Source organism: Orcinus orca, chromosome 17 (genome assembly GCF_937001465.1).
Source record: "Orcinus orca chromosome 17, mOrcOrc1.1, whole genome shotgun sequence".
In the NCBI taxonomy this organism is placed as follows: Eukaryota; Metazoa; Chordata; class Mammalia; order Artiodactyla; family Delphinidae; genus Orcinus; species Orcinus orca.
Genome location: NC_064575.1, coordinates 32454411 through 32478257, shown reverse-complemented (window position 1 = coordinate 32478257; position 23847 = coordinate 32454411). Strand labels below are relative to the sequence as shown.

At 40.9% G+C, this 23847-nt stretch overlaps 1 protein-coding gene across 8 annotated transcripts in view; it reads right to left on the bottom strand.

Annotated features, from left to right (window-relative positions):
• Positions 1 to 6969: 6969 nt before the first annotated feature.
• LOC117199120 (receptor-interacting serine/threonine-protein kinase 2-like) overlaps positions 6970 to 23847 on the bottom strand; it is a 29189-nt gene continuing 12311 nt past the window's right edge. For 2 of the 8 annotated variants that reach the window (XM_049700405.1, XM_049700410.1), the window contains 3 exons: positions 20006 to 20163; positions 18879 to 18928; positions 17789 to 18037 (listed from right to left, as the gene is read on the bottom strand). In XM_049700405.1, the coding sequence (XP_049556362.1) occupies positions 17871 to 18037; positions 18879 to 18928; positions 20006 to 20163 (375 nt within the window). In that variant the 3' untranslated portion in view covers positions 17789 to 17870. Of the gene's footprint in view, positions 13437 to 17788; positions 18038 to 18785; positions 18929 to 20005; positions 20164 to 20265; positions 20898 to 23847 lie in introns of those variants that run through there. The other 6 variants (XM_049700409.1, XR_007472569.1, XM_049700406.1 and 3 more) reach the window with 6 other exon arrangements.

Below are 23847 nucleotides of genomic sequence, written 5' to 3'. Positions count from 1 at the left end.
GCATATTATCGGTACATTTTAGAAGAAGCTATTCTTCTAGGATTTCCAATTAATAGCAGGAGGTTTTGAAATTCTTAAAAGATCATCGAATTTTGTGAGATTTACAGCTCTATTTTCCTGTCAAGGAAGTTGTATTAGTGCCACAGAGTCATCTGAGCTTCTGGATGCTTCTCTGAACCTCTTGAAATTTTCTTCTTGCTATCTGAAATTCATGCCAGATAAGCCTTTTTCTAGAGCGCATGTACAGACTTGTGTATTTTTATATAGGAAAGCGATGCAGTGAGTCAAGTCGGGGGTTAAGCCCTCATTCTCAGAGTGGTATTGAGCTCCTGGTGAAATATAATCATCATTTCCTCAGAATCAAAAAGCAGTTATCTCAGGTGTATAATCCCATTAACTATTTATACATTTACGTATGATACATGGATTTATTGTACCTACGAGGTGTGTTCTCTTTGGGAAGTACAAAGCTCTTAGAGACATAGGTTGTTCATTTTTTGCTTTCCCACAAATACCGTGACCCTTTGAGCAGGAAGGTCTATATTTTACTAACATCTAGAACCAGCAGTTAACACGGTGTCTAAGATGTAGTCAATAAATATGAAATAGATAAATGAACACATTTTTATGTAAGGGCCAGGACATGGACAAATAGAAATTTTTCATTTTCAGTCACAAAGCAACAACAGACATAAAAATGATACAGACAACAAGTGCTACGGTCATTCAAAGAAGGCATAGAATAGATAGAAGGAGCTCCTCTATGGCACAGGGAACTATACTCAATATTTTGTAATAACATCTGTATGGGGCACCTGCTCCACACCAGGCCCTATGACAGGTGCTTACATACTTTCCCTCTCCCCCATCCTATGGGGAAAGTACCTCTGCTATAGATTTAACATTTGCCTCCCCCAAAATTCATATGTTGAAATCCTAACCCCCAAAGTGATGGTATCAGGAGGTGTGGCATTTGGGAGGTGATAAGGTCATGAGGGTAGAGCCCTCATGAACAAAATTAGTGCCCTCATAAAAGAGACCCCGCAGAGGTCCCTCGACCTTTCTGCCATGGGACGTTACAGAGAAAACACGCCAACTGTGACCCAGGAAGAGGATACTCACCGGACTGTGAATCTGCTCGCACCCTGATCTTAGACTTCCAACCTCCAGAACTATGAGAAATAAATTTCTGTTGTTCATAAGCTACCCAGGCTCTGGTATTTTGTTATAGCAGCCCAAATGGATTACGATCACCTCTGTCCTTAGGTTTCAGACCCAGAAACTCAACTTTGTAGAGGTTACGAGGACCCTAAAGCCACTCAACCAGGCAGAGGCAGATTTGAAATTGAAGTCTCCAATTCCACATGTAAGTCTATCAGACCCTGTCTCCAGACATGATGTCATGAACAAGAGCTAATGCAACAAAGAGTTTACATGCAGCAAAACAATTAGCAAACAAAGTAAGAATATAGTAGACCGACTGTTTTGGTCACCCAATAGCCATTCACCACTCTTCCAGTTGAACAGAAGCCATGCCCCGTGGGCACATTCAGCCCTGCTGTTTTCACTTCCCAGATTTGAGGGGTAGGAAATTATTATCCCTCCTGGCCATCAGCACCCTGACCTCTACCACCCACCGGGCCAGCTTCAAGAACAGCTGGATCCACGTGTTCAAATGAAACAGGTCTGCTCTCTGTGGTGTTGGCTTCTAGTTCAAGCAGCTCTCCCCACATGATAGCAAAGCTGGCTCCCAGCAGTTGCAAGCATGAATCCTACCAGCCTAGCAGTCCCGAAAGATACCTTTTAAGTATTTTTTCCCCAAAGCTCCAGTTAAAAGTCCTAGGCTGATTCCAATTTGACCTGCTCTGGACAAACATTTTCTTTAGAACCAAGAAGGCTGCCAGACAAAATACAGGATGCCCGCCTCGTTAAAGCTGAACTTCAGATAAACAGTAATTTTTTTAGTAGAAGTATGTTGCATGCAATGTTGAAGACACCCTAAAAAGTCGTGGTTTTCATCTGCGGTTCAGCTTTAACTGGGCGCCCCGTGTGGGCTTTGCCGGCTGTGGTGGGCGCCGCGCTCGGTCGGCGGGGACGGTGGGGGACTGTGGCCCGAGCCGGGTTGCACACCTAGCCCACAGCGTGCAGGGAGAGAGGGGCAGCTTCGTCTCCGCTGCAGGAGCTGAGACGGGGAGAAGGGGAGCGCCCCAAAAGGAAACCAGCTGCCCCTCGCAGGAGAGAGGAGATGGCTGTTCAGCAGCCAGAAACAGCAGAGGAGCCAGAGCACAGAAGCGGCGGCCTCTGAGGACGCGGCGCACATATTTCTGGTGGGCGAGGGGCACGCGGGCCGGTCCGTTTGAAAGAAGGGAGCCCGCGCCGACCCCTCCGCCTCCCGAGCCTGTGCGTTTCCCTGAAAGAGCAGCAGCTGTGCAAACTGACAGTTCACAGTTGTGATAAATCGCCTTAGGAAAGCACTTCGATTAAAGTCACATCTAACTAGAACGCAAGAAGTCATCCCTGAACAAATCAATTGCCAGAGGGGCAGCTCTGGGCGCGCCCCCACCCCGCTGCTGTTTTGCTTTCCCCGCAGGACGAGGGCCGCTCACTGGGTCGCGGGGACAGCGCGCTGTCTCAGCTGGGGAAGAGGCGCTTCCTCAGGACACATGCAAAACCCAAAGTGTGAAAGGAGGCCTTTATTCCATTCCTTTGGAGGATTTCTTAATGACGTAAAGCCCAACTTGGTTTCAGATCTGCCTGTCGTTTCCGTGACAGAACCTTCCCGGGGGGGGGGGGGTCCACCAGCAGCGGGGTGGCCAGGCGCCACAGGGCTGTGCTCTCCTTCCCAAGCCAGTTCATCTCCATCTGTAGCATTTTCAGAGAAACTCTCGGATAGGTTTTCTCCAACAGGTTCTTTTTCCTTCACTTTATAAAGTCATTCTCCTGCACAAAATGAACGGCCTGAAGACATCACCGAGCCTCTTTTTCTCCAAGGGTCAGGGCCAGCACGGCCCTCAGACCACAGGGGCGCAGGACCTCACAATGGGCTTCAGGCCTTCCCCTCCCCTCCCGCCCCTCCCACCCCGCCCTACCCCTCCCCTCTTCCCCTGCAGAAATCACATCCCTTTCTCCAGACTCCCCACTTCAGCTTGACTTCCAGCAGATCTTTACCCTGCCAGTTAGTAATTCAGGACTAATTAGGTGATTGCTTTCATTTATGGTAGCAGTTGTGTGGGGGGGTGGTGGATGAAATGGCTTTGCCCCTATTCTTGTTGGAAAAATAAATTACACCCACTGTCACTTGAGATCTTATTTTCCCCCCAATCAAGCAAATTAGCAGCGTGGTTCATTTTCCCAGCCTTCACTCCTGAACAGACGGCAGTGCCCTGGAACGTGGCTTAGAGCTGTGTGGTCAGTGCAATTGTTTGGGGCTGTTTGTGCCGACAATGAGAAGAGACGCCTGTCTCCGGAAAGAAAAGTGGCCCTTGTCTTGCTTAGGCCAACGAGCTGCCCAGAGCGCTGCCCGCCTGGCTTCTGAGGAAGATGTACACCGCCATCTAGTGGATATGGGGGCTCACTGCAGTGTGCTCGCTCTCCCGCCTTTCCTTCTGGCCGGTAAGAACAAGCAATAACGCTTCTTGTAAGTTCCTAAAAATAGGGGAGGTCTTATATCACCAGGAGTGAAATGTTTGCCTCAATGTCTGTAATGAAAGTGCAACCCCATGCTTGCACAACGTCTGTCTTGTCAGTAGCCCTCTTTCATCCCGATGTTTAGGTCCAAGACAGGATCGTCATTGTCTGAGCAATGGGTATCTCTCCGAAGCTGGGTAGTTCTCCCCTGTCCCAAGTAGTGTGGGAGGAGACAGTCAGCACCTTCACAGACGCCTTCATCTCTGCAGCCTCGCCATCACTCCTCATCTCGCCCACAGCAAGCCCGATTCCAAAGTGCACAGGGTAGAGGCGTTCGAAAGTTGGCTTGTTCAACCAGGGGCATTGCCACTTCCCAGAGGGAACCAGAAACACACCCACATCCTAAGACTCTTTTCAGTCTTGGCGTTGAGAGGGTTCCCACTCTGTCCCCTGACTACACACAAGTCAGTGTCTTTTTCCTTTCCGCTCATTCTACCTACATGAAGAGCACGTTGATCTCCCCAGTTTTAACACAGGAACCATGATTTTCTTGGGTTTTGTGTATGTGGGGGGGGGGGAGAGAATGGGAGAGAGAGCAAGTACATCCCAATATGGAAGGGCTTGGGGCCGTGGTTCTCCACCAGGGGCAATTTTGCACCCAGGAGACATTTGAAAGTGTCTTGGGACACTTTGGATGGTCACAGCTTACGCGAGGCTAAAAGTCCTTCCATCACAGGACAGGCCCACAGCAAAGAAGCATCCAACCCCACCCAGCAGTCGTGCTGAGGCTGAGAAAGCCTGGTTTAGGCTCGCAGATATCACCCTCCAGCAAACCGGTTGGAACACTGATTGTCCTCAAATGGCCCACACTGCAGAGGCTGTGGATAGATAATGCATCCTCTCCCAAGTCAGTACTGACCGCCGTTTTTCTTCTTTTAGACTCTTCCATTTTAAACATAATTTAGCTGTCTCTTTTTTTTCCCTCTGCTCTGTTGAGAAGAGAAAGGATTGGAAAGGGGGAGGGGAAGGTGACAGAAAAGGAGGATTAGAGGCCTGACCTGTTTCTCCTGGAGAAGCTGGGCACATTCCTCTCTCACACGTGCTTTGTGACCGAGCAGGGTACAATTAAAAGCACAATAATTTGCTTGTTATTCAAGTCAGGCATTAGTCCGGGTAATGGCGTGCTTGGTGTAGACATGGATTTCCTTGTTTGGAGCTAAGCACAGGACTAGCTGAATTCTCCATGGAGAAATCTTGATTTGTTCAAGTCTTTCATGTTTTCTACAGAGAAGGGATTATGCCTTCCTAAAGAGGGGCGTTGCTTAAAAAGCTACAAAGTGTAAGAAAAGGATTTAGGGCAGAGGGGCCTGTGGTTACGTAGCTGAGGGGTACAGGGAATTTCAGAGCCAAGGATTATTTAAAGCCATAGAGTTAAAAAAATAATTGCTTTAGGGACTTCCCTGGTGGTGCAGTGGTTAAGAATCTTCCTGCCAGTGCAGGGAACACGGGTTCGAGCCCTGGTCCGGGAAGATCCCACATGCCGTGGAGCAACTAAGCCCGTGAGGATAGGTGCCAAGTGGCACTCACCAGCCCGAGAGGTTTGTCTGCTCAGCCGCGGGGGCGGGCGGGTCTGCAAGCTGAGGATCGGGCTTTAGTCGGAGCGCAGGGAGAGGACTAGGGTTGGTGGCGTGAACATAGCCTGAAGGGGTTAGTACACCACGGCTAGCGGGGGGGGGGGGGGGGGGGGGGGGGGGGAATCCGGGAAAAGATCTGGAGCTCCCGAAGAGGCAAGAGACTTTTACTTCCCTCTTTGTTTCCTGCTGCGCGAGGAGAGGGGATTAAGAGCGCTGCTTAAAGGAGCTCCAGAGACGGGCGCGAGTCGTGGCTAAAAGCGCGGACCCCAGAGACGGGCATGAGACGCTAAGGCTGCTGCTGCCGCCACCAAGAAGCCTGTGTGCGAGCACAGGTCACTATCCACACCCCGCCTCCGGGGAGCCTGTGCAGCCCGCCACAGCCAGGTTCCCGGGATCCAGGGACAACTTCCCCGGGAGAACGCATGGTGAGCCACAGGCTGGTGCAAAGTCACACCAGCCTCTGGCGCCGCAGGCTCGCCCCGCACTCCGTGCCCCTCCCTCCCCCCGGCCTGAGTGAGCCAGAGCCCCCGAATCAGCGGCTTCTTTAACCCCGTCTTGTCTGAGTGAAAAACAGACGCCCTCCAGCGACCTACATGCAGAGGCGGGGCCAAATCCAAAGCTGAGCCCCTGGGAGCTGTGAAAACAAAGAAGAGAAAGGGAAATCTCTCCCAGCAGCCTCAGAAGCAGCGGATTAAAGCTCCACAATCAACTTGATGTACGCTGCATCTGTGGAATACATGAATAGGCAACGAATCATCCCAAATTGAGGAGGTGGACTTTGAGAGCAAGATTTATCATTTTTTCCCCTTTACCTCTTTTTCTGAGCGTGGAATGGAATAATCATTTTATCATTTTAAAATGTCTTTGTCGCTAGTAAAAACTTTCGTCTTAAAATGTATTTTTTTTCTGATATTTTCTTAGCCACTCCAGTTTTGTTGTTGTTGTTTTGTTTTGTTTTTACTGTTATGGTATATCTATTCCAACCCTTTTACACTTCACCTATATATTTTCTTTTTTTTTTTCGGTAACGTCTTTATTGGGGTATAATTGCTTTACAAAGGTGTGTTAGTTTCCGCTTTATAACAAAGTGAATCAGTTACATACATACATATGTTCCCATATCTCTTCCCGCTTGCGTCTCCCTCCCTCCCACCCTCCCTATCCCACCCCTCTAGGTGGTCACAAAGCACCGAGCTGATATCCCTGTGCTATGCGGCTGCTTCCCCCTAGTTATCTACCTTACATGTGTTAGTGTATATATGTCTATGCCTCTCTCCCGCTTTGTCACAAATCACCCTTCCCCCTCCCCATATCCTCAAGTCCGTTCACCCGTAGGTCTGTGTCTTTATTCCTGTCTTACCCCTAGGTTCTTCATGACATTTCTTTTTCTTAAATTCCATACATATGTGTTAGCATACGGTATTTGTCTTTCTCTTTCTGACTTACTTCACTCTATGACAGGCTCTAGGTCTATCCACCTCATTACAAATAGCTCAATTTCGTTTCTTTTTATGTCTGAGTAATATTCCATTGTATATATGTGTCACATCTTCTTTATCCATTCATCCGACGATGGGCACTTAGGTTGTTTCCATCTTCGGCCTATTGTAAATAGGCCTGCAATGAACATTTTGGTACATGACTCTTTTTGAATTTTGGTTTTCTCAGGGTATATGCCCAGTAGTGGGATTGCTGGGTCATATGGTAGTTCTATTTGTAGTTTTTTTTGTTGTTGTTGTTTTTTGGTTTGTTTGTTTTGTTTTTTTTTTAGATATAATAATATCATTTATTAATTCCTACTTTGCAATTTTCTTTCTATTTTAAAGCCAGTACATTTTTGTTGCCTTTTTTTTTTGGTAGGTTTTTTTTTTTTTAACAGCTTTATTGGGGTATAATTGCTTTACAATGGTGTGTTAGTTTCTGCTTTATAACAAAGTGAATCAGTCATACATAAACATATGTTCCCATATGTCTTCCCTCTTGCGTCTCCCTCCCTCCCACCCTCCCTATCCCACCCCTCCAGGCTGTCACAAAGCACCGAGTCAATATCCCTGTGCCATGCGGCTGCTTCCCACTAGCTACCTTACTACGTTTGTTAGTGGTATATGCCCATGACTCTCTCTTGCCCTGTCACAGCTCACCCTTCCCCCTCCCCATAACCTCAAGTCCGTTCTCTAGGAGGTCTGCGTCTTTATTCCTGCCTTACCCCTAGGTTCTTCATGACATTTTTTTCCCTTAAATTCCATATATATGTGTTAGCATACGGTATTTGTCTTTTTCTTTCTGACTTACTTCACTCTGTATGACAGACTCTAGGTCTATCCACTTCATTACAAATAGCTCAGTTTCGTTTCTTTTTATGGCTGAGTAATATTCCATTGTATATATGTGCCACATCTTCTTTATCCATTCATCCAACGATGGGCACTTAGGTTGTTTCCATCTCCGGGCTATTGTAAATAGAGCTGCAATGAACATTTTGGTACATGACTCTTTTTAAATTATGGTTTTCTCAGGGTATATGCCCAGTAGTGGGATTGCTGGGTCGTACAGTAGTTCTATTTGTAGTTTTTTAAGGAACCTCCATACTGTTCTCCATAGTGGCTGAACCAATTCACATTCCCACCAGCAGTGCAAGAGTGTTCCCTTTTCTCCACACCCTCTCCAGCATTTATTGTTTCTACATTTTTGATGATGGCCATTCTGACTGGTGTGAGATAATATCTCATTGTAGTTTTGATTTGCATTTCTCTAATGATTAATGATGTTGAGCATCCTTTCATGTGTTTGTTGGCAGTCTGTATATTTTCTTTGGAGAAATGTCTATTTAGGTCTTCTGCCCATTTTTGGATTGGCTTGTTTTCTTTTTTTGTTATTGAGCTGCATGAGCTGCTTGTAAATTTTGGAAATTAATCCTTTGTCAGTTGCTTCATTTGCAAATATTTTCTCCCATTCTGAGGGTTGTCTTTTGGTCTTGTTTATGGTTTCCTTTGTTGTGCAAAAGCTTTGAAGTTTCATTAGGTCCCATTTGTTTATTTTTGTTTTTATTTCCATTTCTCTAGGAGGTGGGTCAAAAAGGATCTTGTTGTGATTTATGTCATAGAGTGTTCTGCCTATGTTTTCCTCTAAGAGTTTCATAGTTTCTGGGCTTACACGTAGGTCTTTAATCCATTTTAAGCTTATTTTTGTGTAAGGTGTTAGGGAGTGATCTAATCTCATACTTTTACATGTACCTGTCCAGTTTTCCCAGCACCACTTACTGAAGAGGCTGTCCTTTCTCCACTGTACATTCCTGCCTCCTTTATCAAAGATAAGGTGACCATATGTGCGTGGGTTTATCTCTGGGCTTTCTATCCTGTTCCATTCATCTATCTTTCTGTTTTTGTGCCAGTACCATACTGTCTTGATTACTGTAGCTGTGTAGTATAGTCTGAAGTCAAGGAGCCTGATTCCTCCAGCTCCGTGTTTCATTCTCAAGATTGCTTTGGGTATTCGGGGTCTTTTGTGTTTCCATACAAATTGTGAAATGTTTTGTTCTAGTTCTGTGAAAAATGCCAGTGGTAGTTTGATAGGGATTGCATTGAATCAGTAGATTGCTTTGGGTAGTAGAATCATTTTCACAATGTTGATTTTTCCAATCCAAGAACATGGTATATCTCTCCATCTATTTGTATCATCTCTAATTTCTTTCATCAGTGTCTTATAATTTTCTGCATACAGGTCTTTTGTCTCCTTAGGTAGGTTTATTCCTAGATATTTTATTCTTTTTGTTGCAATGGTAAATGGGAGTGTTTTCTTGATTTCACTTTCAGATTTTTCATCATTAGTGTATAGGTATGCAAGAGATTTCTGTGCATTAATTTTGTATCCTGCAACTTTACCAAATTCATTGATTAGTTCTAGTAGTTTTCTGGTAGCATCTTTAGGATTCTCTATGTATAGTATCATGTCCTCTGCAAACAGTGACAGCTTTACTTCTTTTTTTCCGATTTGGATTCCTTTTATTTCCTTTTCTTCTCTGATTGCTGTGGCTAAAACTTCCAAAACTATATTGAGTAAGAGTGGTGACAGTGCGCAACCTTGTCTTGTTCCTGATCTTAGTGGAAACGGTTTCAATTTTTCACCATTGAGGATGATGTTGGCTGTGGGTTTGTCATATATGGCCTTTATTATGTTGAGGAAAGTTCCCTCTATGCCTACTTTCTGCAGGGTTTTTATCATAAATGTGTGTTGAATTTTGTCAAAAGCTTTCTCTGCATGTATTGAAATGATCATATGGTTTATCTCCTTCAATTTGTTATTATGGTTAATCACATTGATAGATTTGTGTATATTGAAGAATCCTTGCATTCCTGGAATAAACCCCACTTGATCATGGTGTATGATCCTTTGAATGTGCTGTCGGATTGTGTTTGCTAGTATTTTGTTGAGGATTTGTGCATCTATGATCATCAGTGATATTGGCCTGTAGTTTTCTTTCTTTGTGACATCCTTGTCTGGTATTGGAATCAAGGTGATGGTGGCCTCGTAGAATGAATTTGGGAGTGCTCCTCCCTCTGCTATATTTTGGAAGAGTTTGAGAAGGATAGGTGTTAGCTCTTCTCTAAATGTTTGATAGAATTCGCCTGTGAAGCCATCTGGTCCTGGGCTTTGGTTTGTTGGAAGATTGTTAATCACAGTTTCAATTTCAGTGCTTGTGATTGGTCTATTCATATTTTCTATTTCTTCCTGATTCACTCTTGGCAGGTTGTGCATTTCTAAGAATTTGTCCATGTCTTCCAGGTTGTCCATTTTATTGGCATAGAGTTGCTTGTAGTAATCTCTCATGATCTTTTGTATTGCTGCAGTGTCAGTTGTTACTTCTCCTTTTTCATTTCTAATTCTATTGAGTCTTCTCCCTTTTTTTCTTGATGAGTCTGGCTAATGGTTTATCAATTTTGTCTATCGTCTCAAAGGACCAGCTTTTAGTTTTATTGATCTTTGCTCTCATTTCCTTCATTTCTTTATCATTTATTTCTGATCTGATTTTTATGATTTCTGTCCTTCTGCTAACTTTGGGGTATTTTTTGTCCTTCTTTCTCTAATTGCATTAGGTGCAAGGTTAGGTTGTTTATTCGAGATGTTTCCTGTTTCTTAAGGTAGGATTGTATTGCTATAAACTTCCCTCTCCCTCTTAAAACTGCCTTTGCTGCATCCCATAGGTTTTAGATCACAGTGTCTCCATTGTCATTTGTTTCCAGTATTTTTTGATTTCCTCTTTGATTTCTTCATTGATCACTTCGTTATTAATTAGTGTATTGTTTAGCCTCCATGTGCTTGTATTTTTTACAGATCTTTTCCTGTAATTGATATCTATTCTCATAGCGTTGTGGTCGGAAAAGATACTTGACACAATTTCAATTTCCTTAAATTTACCTAGGCTTGATTTGTGACCCAAGATATGATCTATCCTGGAGAATGTTCCATGAGCACTTGAGAAAAATGTGTATTCTGTTGTTTTGGATGGAATGTCCTATAAATATCAATTCAGTCCATCTTGTTTAATGTATCATTTAAAGCTTGTGTTTCCTTATTTATTTTCATTTTGGATGATCTGTCCATTAGTGAAACTGGGGTGTTGAAGTCCCCTACTATCAATGTGTTACTGTCGATTTCCCCTTTTATGGCTGTTAGTATTTGCCTTATGTATTGAGGTGCTCCTATGTTGGGTGCATAAATATTTACAATTGTTATATCTTCTTCTTGGATCGATCCCTTGATCATTATGTAGTGTCCTTCTTTGTCTCTTCTAATAGTCTTTATTTTAAAGTCTATTTTGTCTGATATGACAATTGCTACTCCAGCTTTTTTTGGATTTCCATTTGCATGGAATATCTTTTTTCATCCGTTCACTTTCAGTATGTGTGAGTCTCTAGGTCTGAAGCGGGTCTCTTGTAGACAGCATATATATGGGTCTTATTTTTGTATCCATTCATCCAGTCTGTGTCTTTTGGTTGGAGGATTTAATCCATTTACATTTAAGGTAGTTATCGATATGCATGTTCCTATTCCCATTTACTTAATTGTTTTGCGTTGGGTATTATAGGTCTTTTCCTTCTCTTGCCTAGAGAAGTTCCTTTAGCATTTGTTGTAAAGCTGGTTTGGTAGTGCTGAACTCTCTCAGCTTTTGCTTGTCTGTAAATGTTTTCATTTCTCCATCAAACCTGAATGAGATCCTTGCAGGGTAGAGTAATCTTGGTTGCAGGTTTTTCTCCTTCATCACTTTAAATATGTCCTGCCAGTCCCTTCTGGCTTGCAGAGTTTCTGCTGAAAGATCAGCTGTTAACCTTATTGGGATTCCCTTGTATGTTATTTTTGCTTTTCCCTTGCTGCTTTCAATAATTTTTCTTTATATTTAATTTTTGGCAGTTTGATTAATACGTGTCTTGGCGTATTTCTCCTTGGATTTATCCTGTATGAGACTCTCTGTGCTTCCTAGAGTTGATTAACTATTTCCTTTCCCACATTAGGGAAGTTTTCAACTATAATCTCTTCAAATACTTTCTCAGTCCCTTTCTTTTTCTCTTCTACTTCTTGAACCCCTATAATTCGAATGTTAGTGAATTTAATGTTGTCCCAGAGGTGTCTGAGACTGTCCTAAGTTATTTTCATTGTTTATTCTGCTCTGTAGTAGTTATTTCCACTACTTTATCTTCCAGGTCACTTATCCATTCTTCTGCCTCAGTTATTCTGCTATTCATCCATTCTAGAGTTTTTTGTTTTTTGTTTTTTTTTTGCAGTACGTGGGCCTCTCACTGTTGTGACCTCTCCCATTGTGGAGCACAGGCATCGAATGCGCAGGCTCAGTGGCCATGCCTCACAGGACCAGCCACTCCATGGCATGTGGGATCTACCCAGACCGGGGCACGAACCCATGTCCCCTGCATCAGCAGGCGGACTCTCAACCACTGCGCCAACAGGGAAGTCCCATTTTTTCCTTTTGTGTTCAACCGCAGTTGTCTTTTTCACTTTTAAAAGTTGCCAAAGGGCTTCCGGGAATATGGTGGAATGGTAAGATGGGGAGATCACCTTCCTCCCCACAGATACACCAGAAATACATCTACACGTGGAACAACTCCTACAGAACACCTACTGAACGCTGGCAGAAGACCTCAGACCTCCCAAAAGGCAAGAAACCCCCCCACGTACCTGGGTAGGGCACAAGAAAAAAGAATAAACAGAGACAAAAGGATAGGAACGGGACCTGCACCAGTGGGAGGGAGCTGTGAAGGAGGAAAGGTTTCCACACACTAGGAAGCCCCTTCGAGGGCAGAGACTGTGGGTGGCGGAGGGGGAAACCTTCGGAGCCACGGAGGAGAGCACAGCAACAGGGGTGCGGGGGGCAAAGTGGAGAGATTCCCGCACAGAAGATCGGTGCCGACTGGCACTAACCAGCCCGAGAGGTTTCTCTTCTCCCCGGCCGGGGTGGGTGGGGCTGGGAGCTGAGGCTCGGGCTTTGGTTGGAGCGCAGGGAGAGGACTGGGTTTGGCTGCGTGAACACAGCCTGCAGGGATTTAGCATGCCACGGCTGGCCTGGAGGGAGTTTGGGGCAAAGTCTGGAGCTGCTGAAGAGGCAAGAGACTTTTTCTTCCCTCTTTGTTTCCTGGTGCGGGGATTAAGAGCGCTGCTTAAAGGAGCTCCAGAGACGGGCGCGAGCCGCAGATGAAAGCGCAGAACCCAGAGACGGGCATGAGACGCTAAGGCTGTTGCTGCTGCCACCAAGAAGCCTGTGTGTAAGCACAGGTCACTATCCACACCCCTCTTCCGGGGAGCCTGTGCAGCCCGCCACTGCCAGGTTCCCGGGATCCAGGGACAACTTCCCAGGAGAACGCACGGCGCGCCTCAGGCTGGTGCAACGTCACGTCGGCCTGTGGCGCCACAGGCTCGCCCTGCCCTCGGTGCCCCTCCCTCCCCCCGGCCTGAGAGAGCCAGAGCCCCCGAATCAGCTCCTCCTTTAACCCCGTCCTGTCTGAGCGAAGAACAGATGTCCTCCGGCGACCTACATGTAGATGCGGGGCCAAATCCAAACATGAGCACCTGGGAGCTGTGAGAACAAAGAAGAGAAATGGAAATCTCTCCCAGCAGCCTCAGAAGCAGCGGATTAAAGCTCCACAATCAACTTGATGTACCCTGCATCTGTGGAATACATGAATGGAAAACGAATCATTCCAAATTGAGGAGGTGGACTTTGAGAGCAAGATTTATCATTTTTTTCCCCTTTACCTCTTTTTGTGAGTGTGTATGTGTATGCTTCTCTGTGAGATTTTGCCTGTATAGCTTTGCTTCCACCATTTGTCCTAGGGTTCTATCCGTTTTTTTTTTAATTTTATTCTTAATAATTACTTTTTATTTTAATAACTTTATTTTATTTTACTTTATCTTCATTCTTTGTTTCCTTCCTTCCCTCCTTTAGACAACCAATCATCCCAAATTCAGGAGGTGGACTTTGAGAGCATGATTTATGATTTTTTCCACTTTTCCTCTTTTTGTGAGTGTGTATGTGTATGCTTCTGTGTGAGATTTTGTCTGTATAGCTTTGCTTCCACCATTTGTCCTAGGGTTGTATCCGTCCGTTTTTTTTTCTCTTAATAATTTTTTTTATTTTAATAACTTTATTACATTTTATCTTATTTTATTTCATTTTACTTTATCTTCTTTCTTTTTTCTTCCTTTCTTCCTTCCTTCCTCCCTCCCTCCCTCCCTCCCTCCTTTCTTTGTACTGCTACTAATTCTTTCTTTCTAATTTTTCTCCCTTTTCTTGTGAGCTGTGTGGATGAAAGGCTCTTGGTGCTGCAGCCAGGAGTCAGTGCTGTGCCTCTGAGGTGGGAGAGCCAACTTCAGGACACTGGTCCACAAGGGACCTCCCAGCTCCACATAATATCAAATGGCAAAAATCTCCCAGAGATCTCCATCTGAACACCAGCACCCAGCTTCACTCAATGACTACCAAGCTACAGTGCTGGACATTCTATGCCAAACAACTAGCAAGACAGGAACACAACCCCACCCATTAGCACAGAGGCTGCCTCAAATAATAATGAGTCCACAGACACGCCAAAACACACCACCAGACGTGGACCTGCCCACCAGAAAGACAAGATCCAGCCTCATCCACCAGAACACAGGCACTAGTCCCCATACAACCATACAACCAAGCAATTCCACTCAGGTAGTTACCTGAGAGAAATGAAAACATATATGTTCACACACAGACTTGCACATGAACAGTCATAGCAGCATGATTCATAATAGCCAATGAGTAGAAACAATCATAATTACCACTATTACTACAATAATATATGGACCTGTTGCTTAAGGGAGAGGCCAGGGCTCTAGATATAAAACTGAGCATCACTAACATATAGATGGTATAAAAGCCATGATCTGGTCTGGATCATCTAGGGGGAAAGTACAGATGGCAAACAGTAAAGGACCCATATTAGAGCTCTGAGGCATTCCAACAGTTAGAAATTGAGCAGAGGAAGAAAAAAAGAGGTAGAGGAAGAGAGGATAATAGGGAGTATGGTCTCTTGTGTCTTGGAAGGTATCAGAGGGAACGTTTCAAGGAGGGAAGAGTCAGCCATATCTAATCTGCTGAGAGGCCAAGTAAGATAAGCAGTATTTTCCAAAATTGCCATCCTTGGTAACTTGAACAAATGCAGCTTTAGTGGAGATATGAAAACAGAAGACTGATGTAAGTTTGTTAAAAATTGAATTAGAGGTGAAGAAGTAGAGACAATAAGTATGGACAATTCCTACAAGGTGTTTAGATCTAAATGGGAGTAGAAAAATGAGGTGGTAGCTGAAGGATGATATGGGGTCAAGAATTTTTTTCCTATATAAAGACAGGATATAATAATAGCATAGATCTGTATGACAGATGAACGATCCAGTAGACAGGCAGAGATTGGCAATGCAAGAGCAGAGAGAGAATATAAAGAACAGAATGCTGAAGAGAGTAGGGGAATGGCATCCAGAGCACAAGTAATACTGTTTACAATTGTGTAAGAACACTTTTTTCCCACTGTAAAAGAGATAAAGCAGGAAAGACAGGTCAAGTACAACTAAGTTTATAGATCTGGTAGTGGAACTACGAGGGAGTTCTCTCTCATGGTTTCTACTTTCTCAATGCTCAAAAGAAATACAGAACATAGGGTGTAGGAGGTTTAAGAAGGGAAGATAAGGTACAATATGCATTACCCCTGTCTTGTCTTCCTAAGTTCAGAATCTATTAAGAAAAGCCACACAATAATGAGAGATGATGATCAAAACATCACCTTTATTACTGATAAAGCTAATTGGAATCTGTCCCTTTTTAGATCTGTAGCATATGGGCTTAGTAACACTTTGTCCCTTCAGTTGACAGTTTTACTCACTCAGCTACAGGCCTCACCTGCTTCCATATGGGGAAGCACAAAATGTGTGCATCCTTTAGACAAGCTTACTTCTAAAAGGAGGAGAAAACTGAGAAGGGACTAGATAAGTACGCTTGCTTTTTCTCTAAAACTAACAAATGAGGAGGAGGAGTGCTGAGGGGCAGATAGGACTAGAAATGTTCCTCCCATGCTTTCCTTCTTAGGGATTGAAATGGAATTTCATCTTCACTTTGGAAACATGAAGTATGGGACTTATGCATCTCCTACAGTAGTACAAGATGATCATCTAAGTCTGTAATTCGCAAACTTCTGGGTCTCAGAACTCTTCAAAATTATTAACAGCTGTTGTATACGTTGGTCATATCTATTGATATTTACTACATTAGATTAAAACAGAAAATTTTAACACATCAGAGTAAATGAAAACACATTCCATTATCCGTTGGAGCAATGATATCATCATACTTAATTTAGTCTCTGGAAAGATTTTTCCAGAGGATGAGAGTAAAAAGGGAAAATAATACCTTAATATTTATTATTTTGAAAAGTTTTGATTTTGTGAACCACTTAGAAAAGTCTCAGGAACCAACCCCACCTCCAGAGGTCCCTGCACCACAACTTAACAACAGGTGATATATGAGAATGGAATAGTAGATGTATTTGAGAAACATAACAGAATTGCTAAGTAGAGTTTAGTGCCTAGTTTTAGCCATTAATTTAAAGAGAAACCAATGAATTCCATTTCTGGCCAAGATGAAGAAACAAGGACCAATTCACCCTCCTGCCTTAAGCAACCATTAGCCAGACAAAATGCATGAAACAGTGGTTTTCAAGACACTAGATATCAGGCAACAAAGGACAGTGATCTCTAAGTGATAGGAAACAACTGAGGTCAGCCTTACGACAGCCTGACTACCCAAGCTTACTGCCTTGGGAGAGTTTCCAGCTATACTACAGGGTAGAGAAGTAAGGTGGGGCCCAGAGGAAGCTCAGAGTTGAAGAGACAGGGCTGGGAGTTAGGGTAGACGGAGGCAGATAGAGTTTATAGGACAGAGCACCAAAGAGGAGAAGTACACAGACAGAGAACTCCAGAGATCCGCAGAGCGCTCCTCTCAAATATTCAGCAGCACTGATCAATGCAGGATGTAGAAGTAAGTAAGCCAAAAGCCATTGTTCTGCAATGAACAATAGGGAAAAACCAGGAAGTTTGTAGAGAAGTACTGCCTAATGGCATGATCTTCAGAAGAGCTAGAGTCTTTAGGGAATGGAGAAGAAATTATAGTTTGGAAGTGGCACTGGGGACAAAGGAGATATGTATTGGGATGGCCAAAAAGTTCGTACAGGTTTTTGTAAGATCTTATAGAAGAAGCCAAACAAACTTTTTGGCCAAGCCAATACATACACACATATATGTACATATATATACACATACACACACACACACACACACACACACACACACACCCTATTACATGGTTCTGGGAGATAAGAGATAAGATGTTAATCCATTATTATAGCAACTTTTGATTTTTTTTAAATACAATGCTGATGAGCACTAGACATAAGTTTTGAATGGAAAATATATTTGGTTTTCTTTTTTTAGTTGGAAAGAAGATTCCCAGTCTACAGCTTGTCTTTTCATTTTCTATAGCATCTTCTGAAGTGTAAAATTTTTCAATTTTTTTGAAGTTCAATTATCAAAGAATTTTTTTAATAGGTCTTGTTTCTGATGTCATATATAAGAGCTCTTTGCTTAACCCAAGATCATGAAGATTTTCTTCTATGTTTACATTTAGGTGATGATTCATTCTACTTCTGAAATAAATCTTAATTCTATCTGATTTTTCGATCTCCAGGATTGGTCTGGAAATTCTACTCTTGCCCTTCTCCAATCAATTTTATACATAGCAGTGAATGATATCTCCTAAACTTAAATTTAATCATGTTATTTCCCTGAAAAACTCACTTTAATGGCTTTCCATTGTACTTGGAATAAATTTCTAACCTTTTTATGATGATAGTCAACAGCCTCTCCTTACCACTTCAATCTCATCTCATAAAATAAAAACAACTTTGAATTAGAAAAAAAAAACTTTGAGCTTGTCAGCTAACTTTTGTAGTTGTTCAAGGAATATTTTATTTACAGTGTATTTGTTATTTTTGTAATTCAAAAGGCCCAGATTAAAACTGTACACTAACTTAAGAAAGACGGTCTTTTATCTGGATTTTGTGCCCATCCACTTTCTATTAGAGAGATCATAAGTGCTCGATGAGGTATATCAAATGGCAAACTTTCTTCATTAGTGTCAGGTCGATGTCCTTGTGACACACTATACATAATCTGCAAAGGATTGGTGACTTCTGTCAAAACAAATATATTTCATTCATTAGAAATATATTATGATTTAATATATTAAATACATTCTAAAGCCAACCAAATGAACATGAGGGAATCTTAAAATCTTAGGAATAATTCATTACTTCCCTTTCTGTCAAAGGAATATTTAGATCCCAGCTATTGCCAGACTTGCTGCCTCTCGTGGGAGGAGTTTATATCTTTACCTCTTTAATTCTGGGCTTGGCCATGTGATTTGATTTGGCCAATGGAGTATGAAGAGAGCAGAGTAAAACAGAGCTCAGCAGAGCTGAGCAGAACCTAGCAGAGCCAAGAAGGGCCATAGCAACTAATAACCCAACGTGAATGAAAAATAAATATTTAGTTTGTAAACTACTGAGATTCTGAGGTTGTTACACAGCAAACTGACCTAAATGAACCTCAAAATAAAGAAAGAGACAATATTATCAGAAAATTTTAAAAGTATTCTTCAGTATTTGCTGGTCTTTAGAAGAAGCACTAGTTAAATTTTCATACAAACGATTTTATAGCTGGAATGAATCTTAGAAATAAGAATTCAAAATTCTTATTTTGCAGATAAAAAAAAATGAGGACTTAAGAGATTTAGTGGCTTATAATAGAGTTAATTACTATCAGAACAAGAAGAATCTACACATTTTTCTGATCCTTAATCCAGTACTTTCCATCATACAGTGGATTCACAATGACAAATTGTTGTTTTTCTAGTGTGTTTTCCACAAAATGACTGTTAGGCAGATTTAAAATAAGTGATCTTTATTCAGATAGTTCTGAGTATGACTTACCAATATGATGTCACCTAGAATAAGGAAGTCAAAGTACACTTACCTTCAAAAGGCTGTTTTCTAGATAAGACTTCCCATGTGATAACTGCATAGCTGTTTAAGATAAAAATATACATATAGTACTTTATAAACTACTCATAATAAACTAAAATGGTACTGATTTTAAAAGCTGACTGTGAGATACCATTTTTTAAAGTAATAATGTAGTGAAATGCTGCTTAAAGAATCACTATATAGAACCAAGATGATGAATATTCATATACAGTTTTGTTTTGAAAGGGAATTAATTCAATTTGAAAAATTAGGAAATTACTGTAATAAGAACTTGAAGTTATAGGCAAGGATAACTTGTGGATGATTCTTTAACACCTAGATAAGCTATGCCCTTTAATTACATGATTCTATTATTCACACAAAATAAAGAGCAATAAAAAAGGCTGTCTCATGTAGCCCTATTCTATTGACTATTTTTCTGGTGTAAGTACTGTCTCTTTTGGTAGTGTTAAATGTTAACTGCACTGTTTCCCTCCCCCTATCAAGGTCACATATGATAAAAACCCTTGAATATTATAAATTGATAGGACAACAAGATATGCTTTAATAATTTTTAAGGATGTAAAAGTAGCTTAAGGCGAGGCATCAGGACTTCCCTGGTGGCGCAGTGGTTAAGACTCCATGCTCCCAATGCAGGGGGTACGGGTTTGATCCCTGGTCAGAGAACCAGATCCCACATGCATTCTGCAACTGAGGAGCCTGCATGCTGCAACCCAGGAGCCCATGTGCTGCAACTAAGGAGCCCACCGCCGCAACCAAATAAATAAGTAAATAAATATTAAAAAAAAAAGTAAGGCATCTTTATTTTCACATTTTTAATTTTTAATTTTTTTTTTTGGCTGCACCACACAGCTTGTGGGATCTCAGTTCCCTGACCAGGGACTGAACCTGGGCCACGGCAGTGAAAACCGGGATCCTAACCACTAGGCCACCAGGGAACTCCCAAAGCAAGGCATCTTTAATATGAAAAACATTAACCACTGTCTCTAATTTATTTTCACCACACTTATGAGAGAAGCATAAAAATCATACTTTTAAAATGTAACTTCAAAATTCGGATTGATTAATCTTGTTTTTTAGACAAGGTTAACTCTGAGCAAAAGTAACATGCTGTACCTGTATATATCATGCTTGATAGTAGCCCTTGATTTTTGTCCAGGTTCATAGTTTTCAGGTGGCATATAGATAATTGTCCCTCCTTCTGGTGCAGATTTACTACTTCGTGATTGTGAGAGGGACATCATGCGCCATTTTGATAAGCCAAGATCTGCAATCTGGAAGGGAAAAGAGTAATTGAATTTTTAAATTTTCTCTTTAAAAAAATTCAAGAATTGTTTTTGTTTATATTTATTATATTTAGACATGAGACCAGAGTAAATGTTATATATATTAACATTTTATTTCTATAATAGTCTATTAGTTTCTTAACAAATTGGATTCCATAGTGCTGAACCCAACAACTCTAAAAGCAATATAAACTGACTTGAAGTTCAGCATAATATTACAAATTTTAAAAGAGACTAAGTTTTGAAAACTTAAACAGGAGTATTTTTGCCTTTTATTCTGAATGAGTATATACACTTCACTTTTTGTGACAAGTAGCTTTATATCATGTGCTTTCAAAATTTACCTATACCTCACAAAACTGCTAAACTAGTCATATCTAATACGATTGTCACTGGGTATTGTTTACAACTCAGGTTTATATGTTCTTATTTATAATGTGCTAAAAATAGTATCCTTAAATTTTGAAATAAGTAAAATTCCAATATAGTATAACTCATTATTATATGATTTATGCCTACCACTAAAAGAATATCTGTTAACAATAGTATAGTTAGCATATAAAACATATTTATGGGCTTCCCTGGTGGCGCAGTGGTTGAGAGTCCTCCTGCTGATGCGGGGGACGCGGGTTTGTGCCCCGGTCCGGGAGGATCCCACGTGCCGCAGAGCGGCTGGGCACGTGAGCCATGGCTGCTGGGCCTGCGCGTCCGGAGCCTGTGCTCTGCAAGGGGAGAGGCCACGACAGTGAGAGGCGGGCGTACCACCAAAAAAAAAAAAAAAAAAAAAAAAAAAGTAAAAAAACATATTTATGTCCATGACAAGGAGTGCCTAAAGCATTATCAGTGACAAACATTCTGTACTTTTGATATGTCCTTTACAGTTTTACTTCACTTGTAAATTTTGTGCAGATGCTATCAATACACAATATCTTATAACTAAGTATCTAAAACGTTCCAATATTTTTTTTAAAAGGGAGACAAAAATGTAAGAACAGAAACAATATTTAGTGAACAAAAGAGTATAGGAAAACTCTGAAGACATTTAAATCACTTAGACCTTCACACGGCACAATTTAGGAGTCAACAGAGTGGAATAGCTCGAGCTCTATCCAGCACACCATTTGTGGTTCAATCATTTAACTCTTAAAATGTTCACTAGCTTTAAGAGAAGAAATAAGTTATTTAGTGTTTAGATGAATTTGAGATTAAAAAAAATTATGGCCCCACTCCAAAAAGGGAGGTGGTAGCCTATATGAATCTTTCATACATTATCATAATAAAAGGGTAAGTCTAAGAAAAATAATTAGAAAAGACCAAGAGGAAACATGGTGCCACTACATGAAGATAAGCTGGATTGATTTCTAAAGGCAATATAATATGTGTTCTGGAACATGGGTTCTAGAGCCTTGATTACTTAGATTTACATTCCACTTCTACCCCTTAATTAGCTGTGCAACCTTGGACAAGTTTTCTAATTTCTCTGTGCCTCAGATTACCCATCTTTAAACTGGGGATAATAACATAACACAGGGTTGTACTGAGGATATTAAACTAGTTATTCTAAGTGAAGCACTCAGAACAGTATCTGACACATAGTAAATGACCCCTGTGTGTTAGTATTATTAATGTTTTGTACATGGGAATAAGCCTCTAAAGATTGCTCTTATTCATACAATACTAATAAGCACAGTACATAGTTTCAGGGCCTTTAATACACTTTGAGGTGGTATTAAGACTCTGGGGAACCGTATATCCTACTTACTTCTACTTGCCACTACAAACTCTTATTCCTCCCACTCATTCTCTAAAAGCAAAAACAGTCCTCCAGCTGCACATCTGCTAGGATAATAAGCATTACTATGAGAAGCAAAGTTTATTTCTGTGCCACAGTGAGAAATGTTAAAAAAAAAAAAAAAAACTGGGATGTGGTCCATCTTATACCTGACCCACAAATTGCAAACTACTGGGCTAAATACTGGTTTGAATACAGTGCTGGAGAAAATGTATTCTGAGCTTGCTTCCTTATGTGCTCCTTTCACTTCACCTAAGGTCTTCATCTATGTTCTTAAATCTCACCTAGAAAACTTAATCAGAATTCCCTTTATCAGCTAATTTAGTTTGGCTTTCACATGGAACCATATTTGTCCCCCTTCTCTATTACAAACACCATATACCAAAGACACGATTCATTAAATCTGGATCTTCCAGAGAAGAAAAAAAAGTGAAGAATATGATGAGAGGAATACAAGTTCCACGATTTCTTGAGGGTCCTGGTATCATTCAGCAATGAAGACAGAGGATAGGAACTTTTCTATTCTATACAAGATATTAACATGCATTTCAAAGGTAAAGGTTCTTTTTAGCTAAAAAAGATGATAAAAGCAACAAGAATTTACTGTATTAGCACAGGAAACTATATTTAGTATCTCAAAATAACCTATAAAGGAAAATAATCTGAAAAAAATATAAAACTGAATCACTTTGCTGTACACCTGAAACTAACATAATATTGTAAATCAACTATACTTCAATTTAAAAAAAGATTAAAAAACTAGAGGAAATTAAAACACACTATTCATAAAACTCATCCATAATCTTATTACCCTACCAGAATAGCTATTTTCATTTATATAATGCTATCCATGTCTGTAAATTTATAAAGTTATCAGTAAGAAGCTATGAGGAATAACTTTAAGTATTCTTAGAAGTTCCACACATGATGGACAGAATAGCTGAGAAATCAAACATGGTACATATAAACATTTATTTCAAATAAGCCTACCACAGGTTCATTTGTATTTAAGGTGCACTAATTGATACTGACCAGCAGATAAACAAATTGAATGTATTCTTTTTAAAGTAGAAAAGTCCTGGTTGATCTTAATTGGTAGTATATGTTTTTCTTTTAGATACTATGTTTCTGGTTAGCATTCCAGTATAAAAATTTACTTCAAAAAACTGTAGCAAGGTGTGTTTCCATTTAATTTCATTAAGTATTTTAAAAGATTTTTTGCACTTCATTTAAAGGCCCTTCCAAGAAGATAGGTAGATCAGGTAACTGTTACTTTTTCATGAATCACTGATAAACTTTGACTTTTAAGGGACATTTATAAAATAAAAAGTAGAGACACACAAGATGCATATAAAAGAGTATCATAATTTGTAAGAATAGTATTAGAAAGGTCACAGTTTTGTATGTGTTAAAGCTAATAAAAGTTAAAAAAAAACACACAAAGCCAAACTATTTTAAATTCTATTTATTTCAAAGAAAGACCATGGGTACCCTACTGATCAATGAAAAAGAGAAAGTAGGGATCATCATCACCTATTACTTTGCTTCTGTTTTCTGTATCAAGAATAGTTTCTGGACTGAGATGAAGAAAATAAAGTCCAAGGAGGTTGAAAAGTTTATAAAGTACAAATCTCAGGTCATTTTACATATATTTCAGGTTTAGTTAGAATACTCGCAAATACCTCCATGGTGATGGAAAGGTATTACAGGATACGAGAAAAGCAAATGTCATTCTGATTTTTAAAAAGGGAAAATAATATTGATTTTGCAAATCTATATATTGGCAGAGACTACCCTTAATCCCAGGTTTAAAAATTTAATGAAAGGGTTACTTTATGAGTAATTGATAAAAGAGCCAGAAAGAACTAATGAAAAATTAT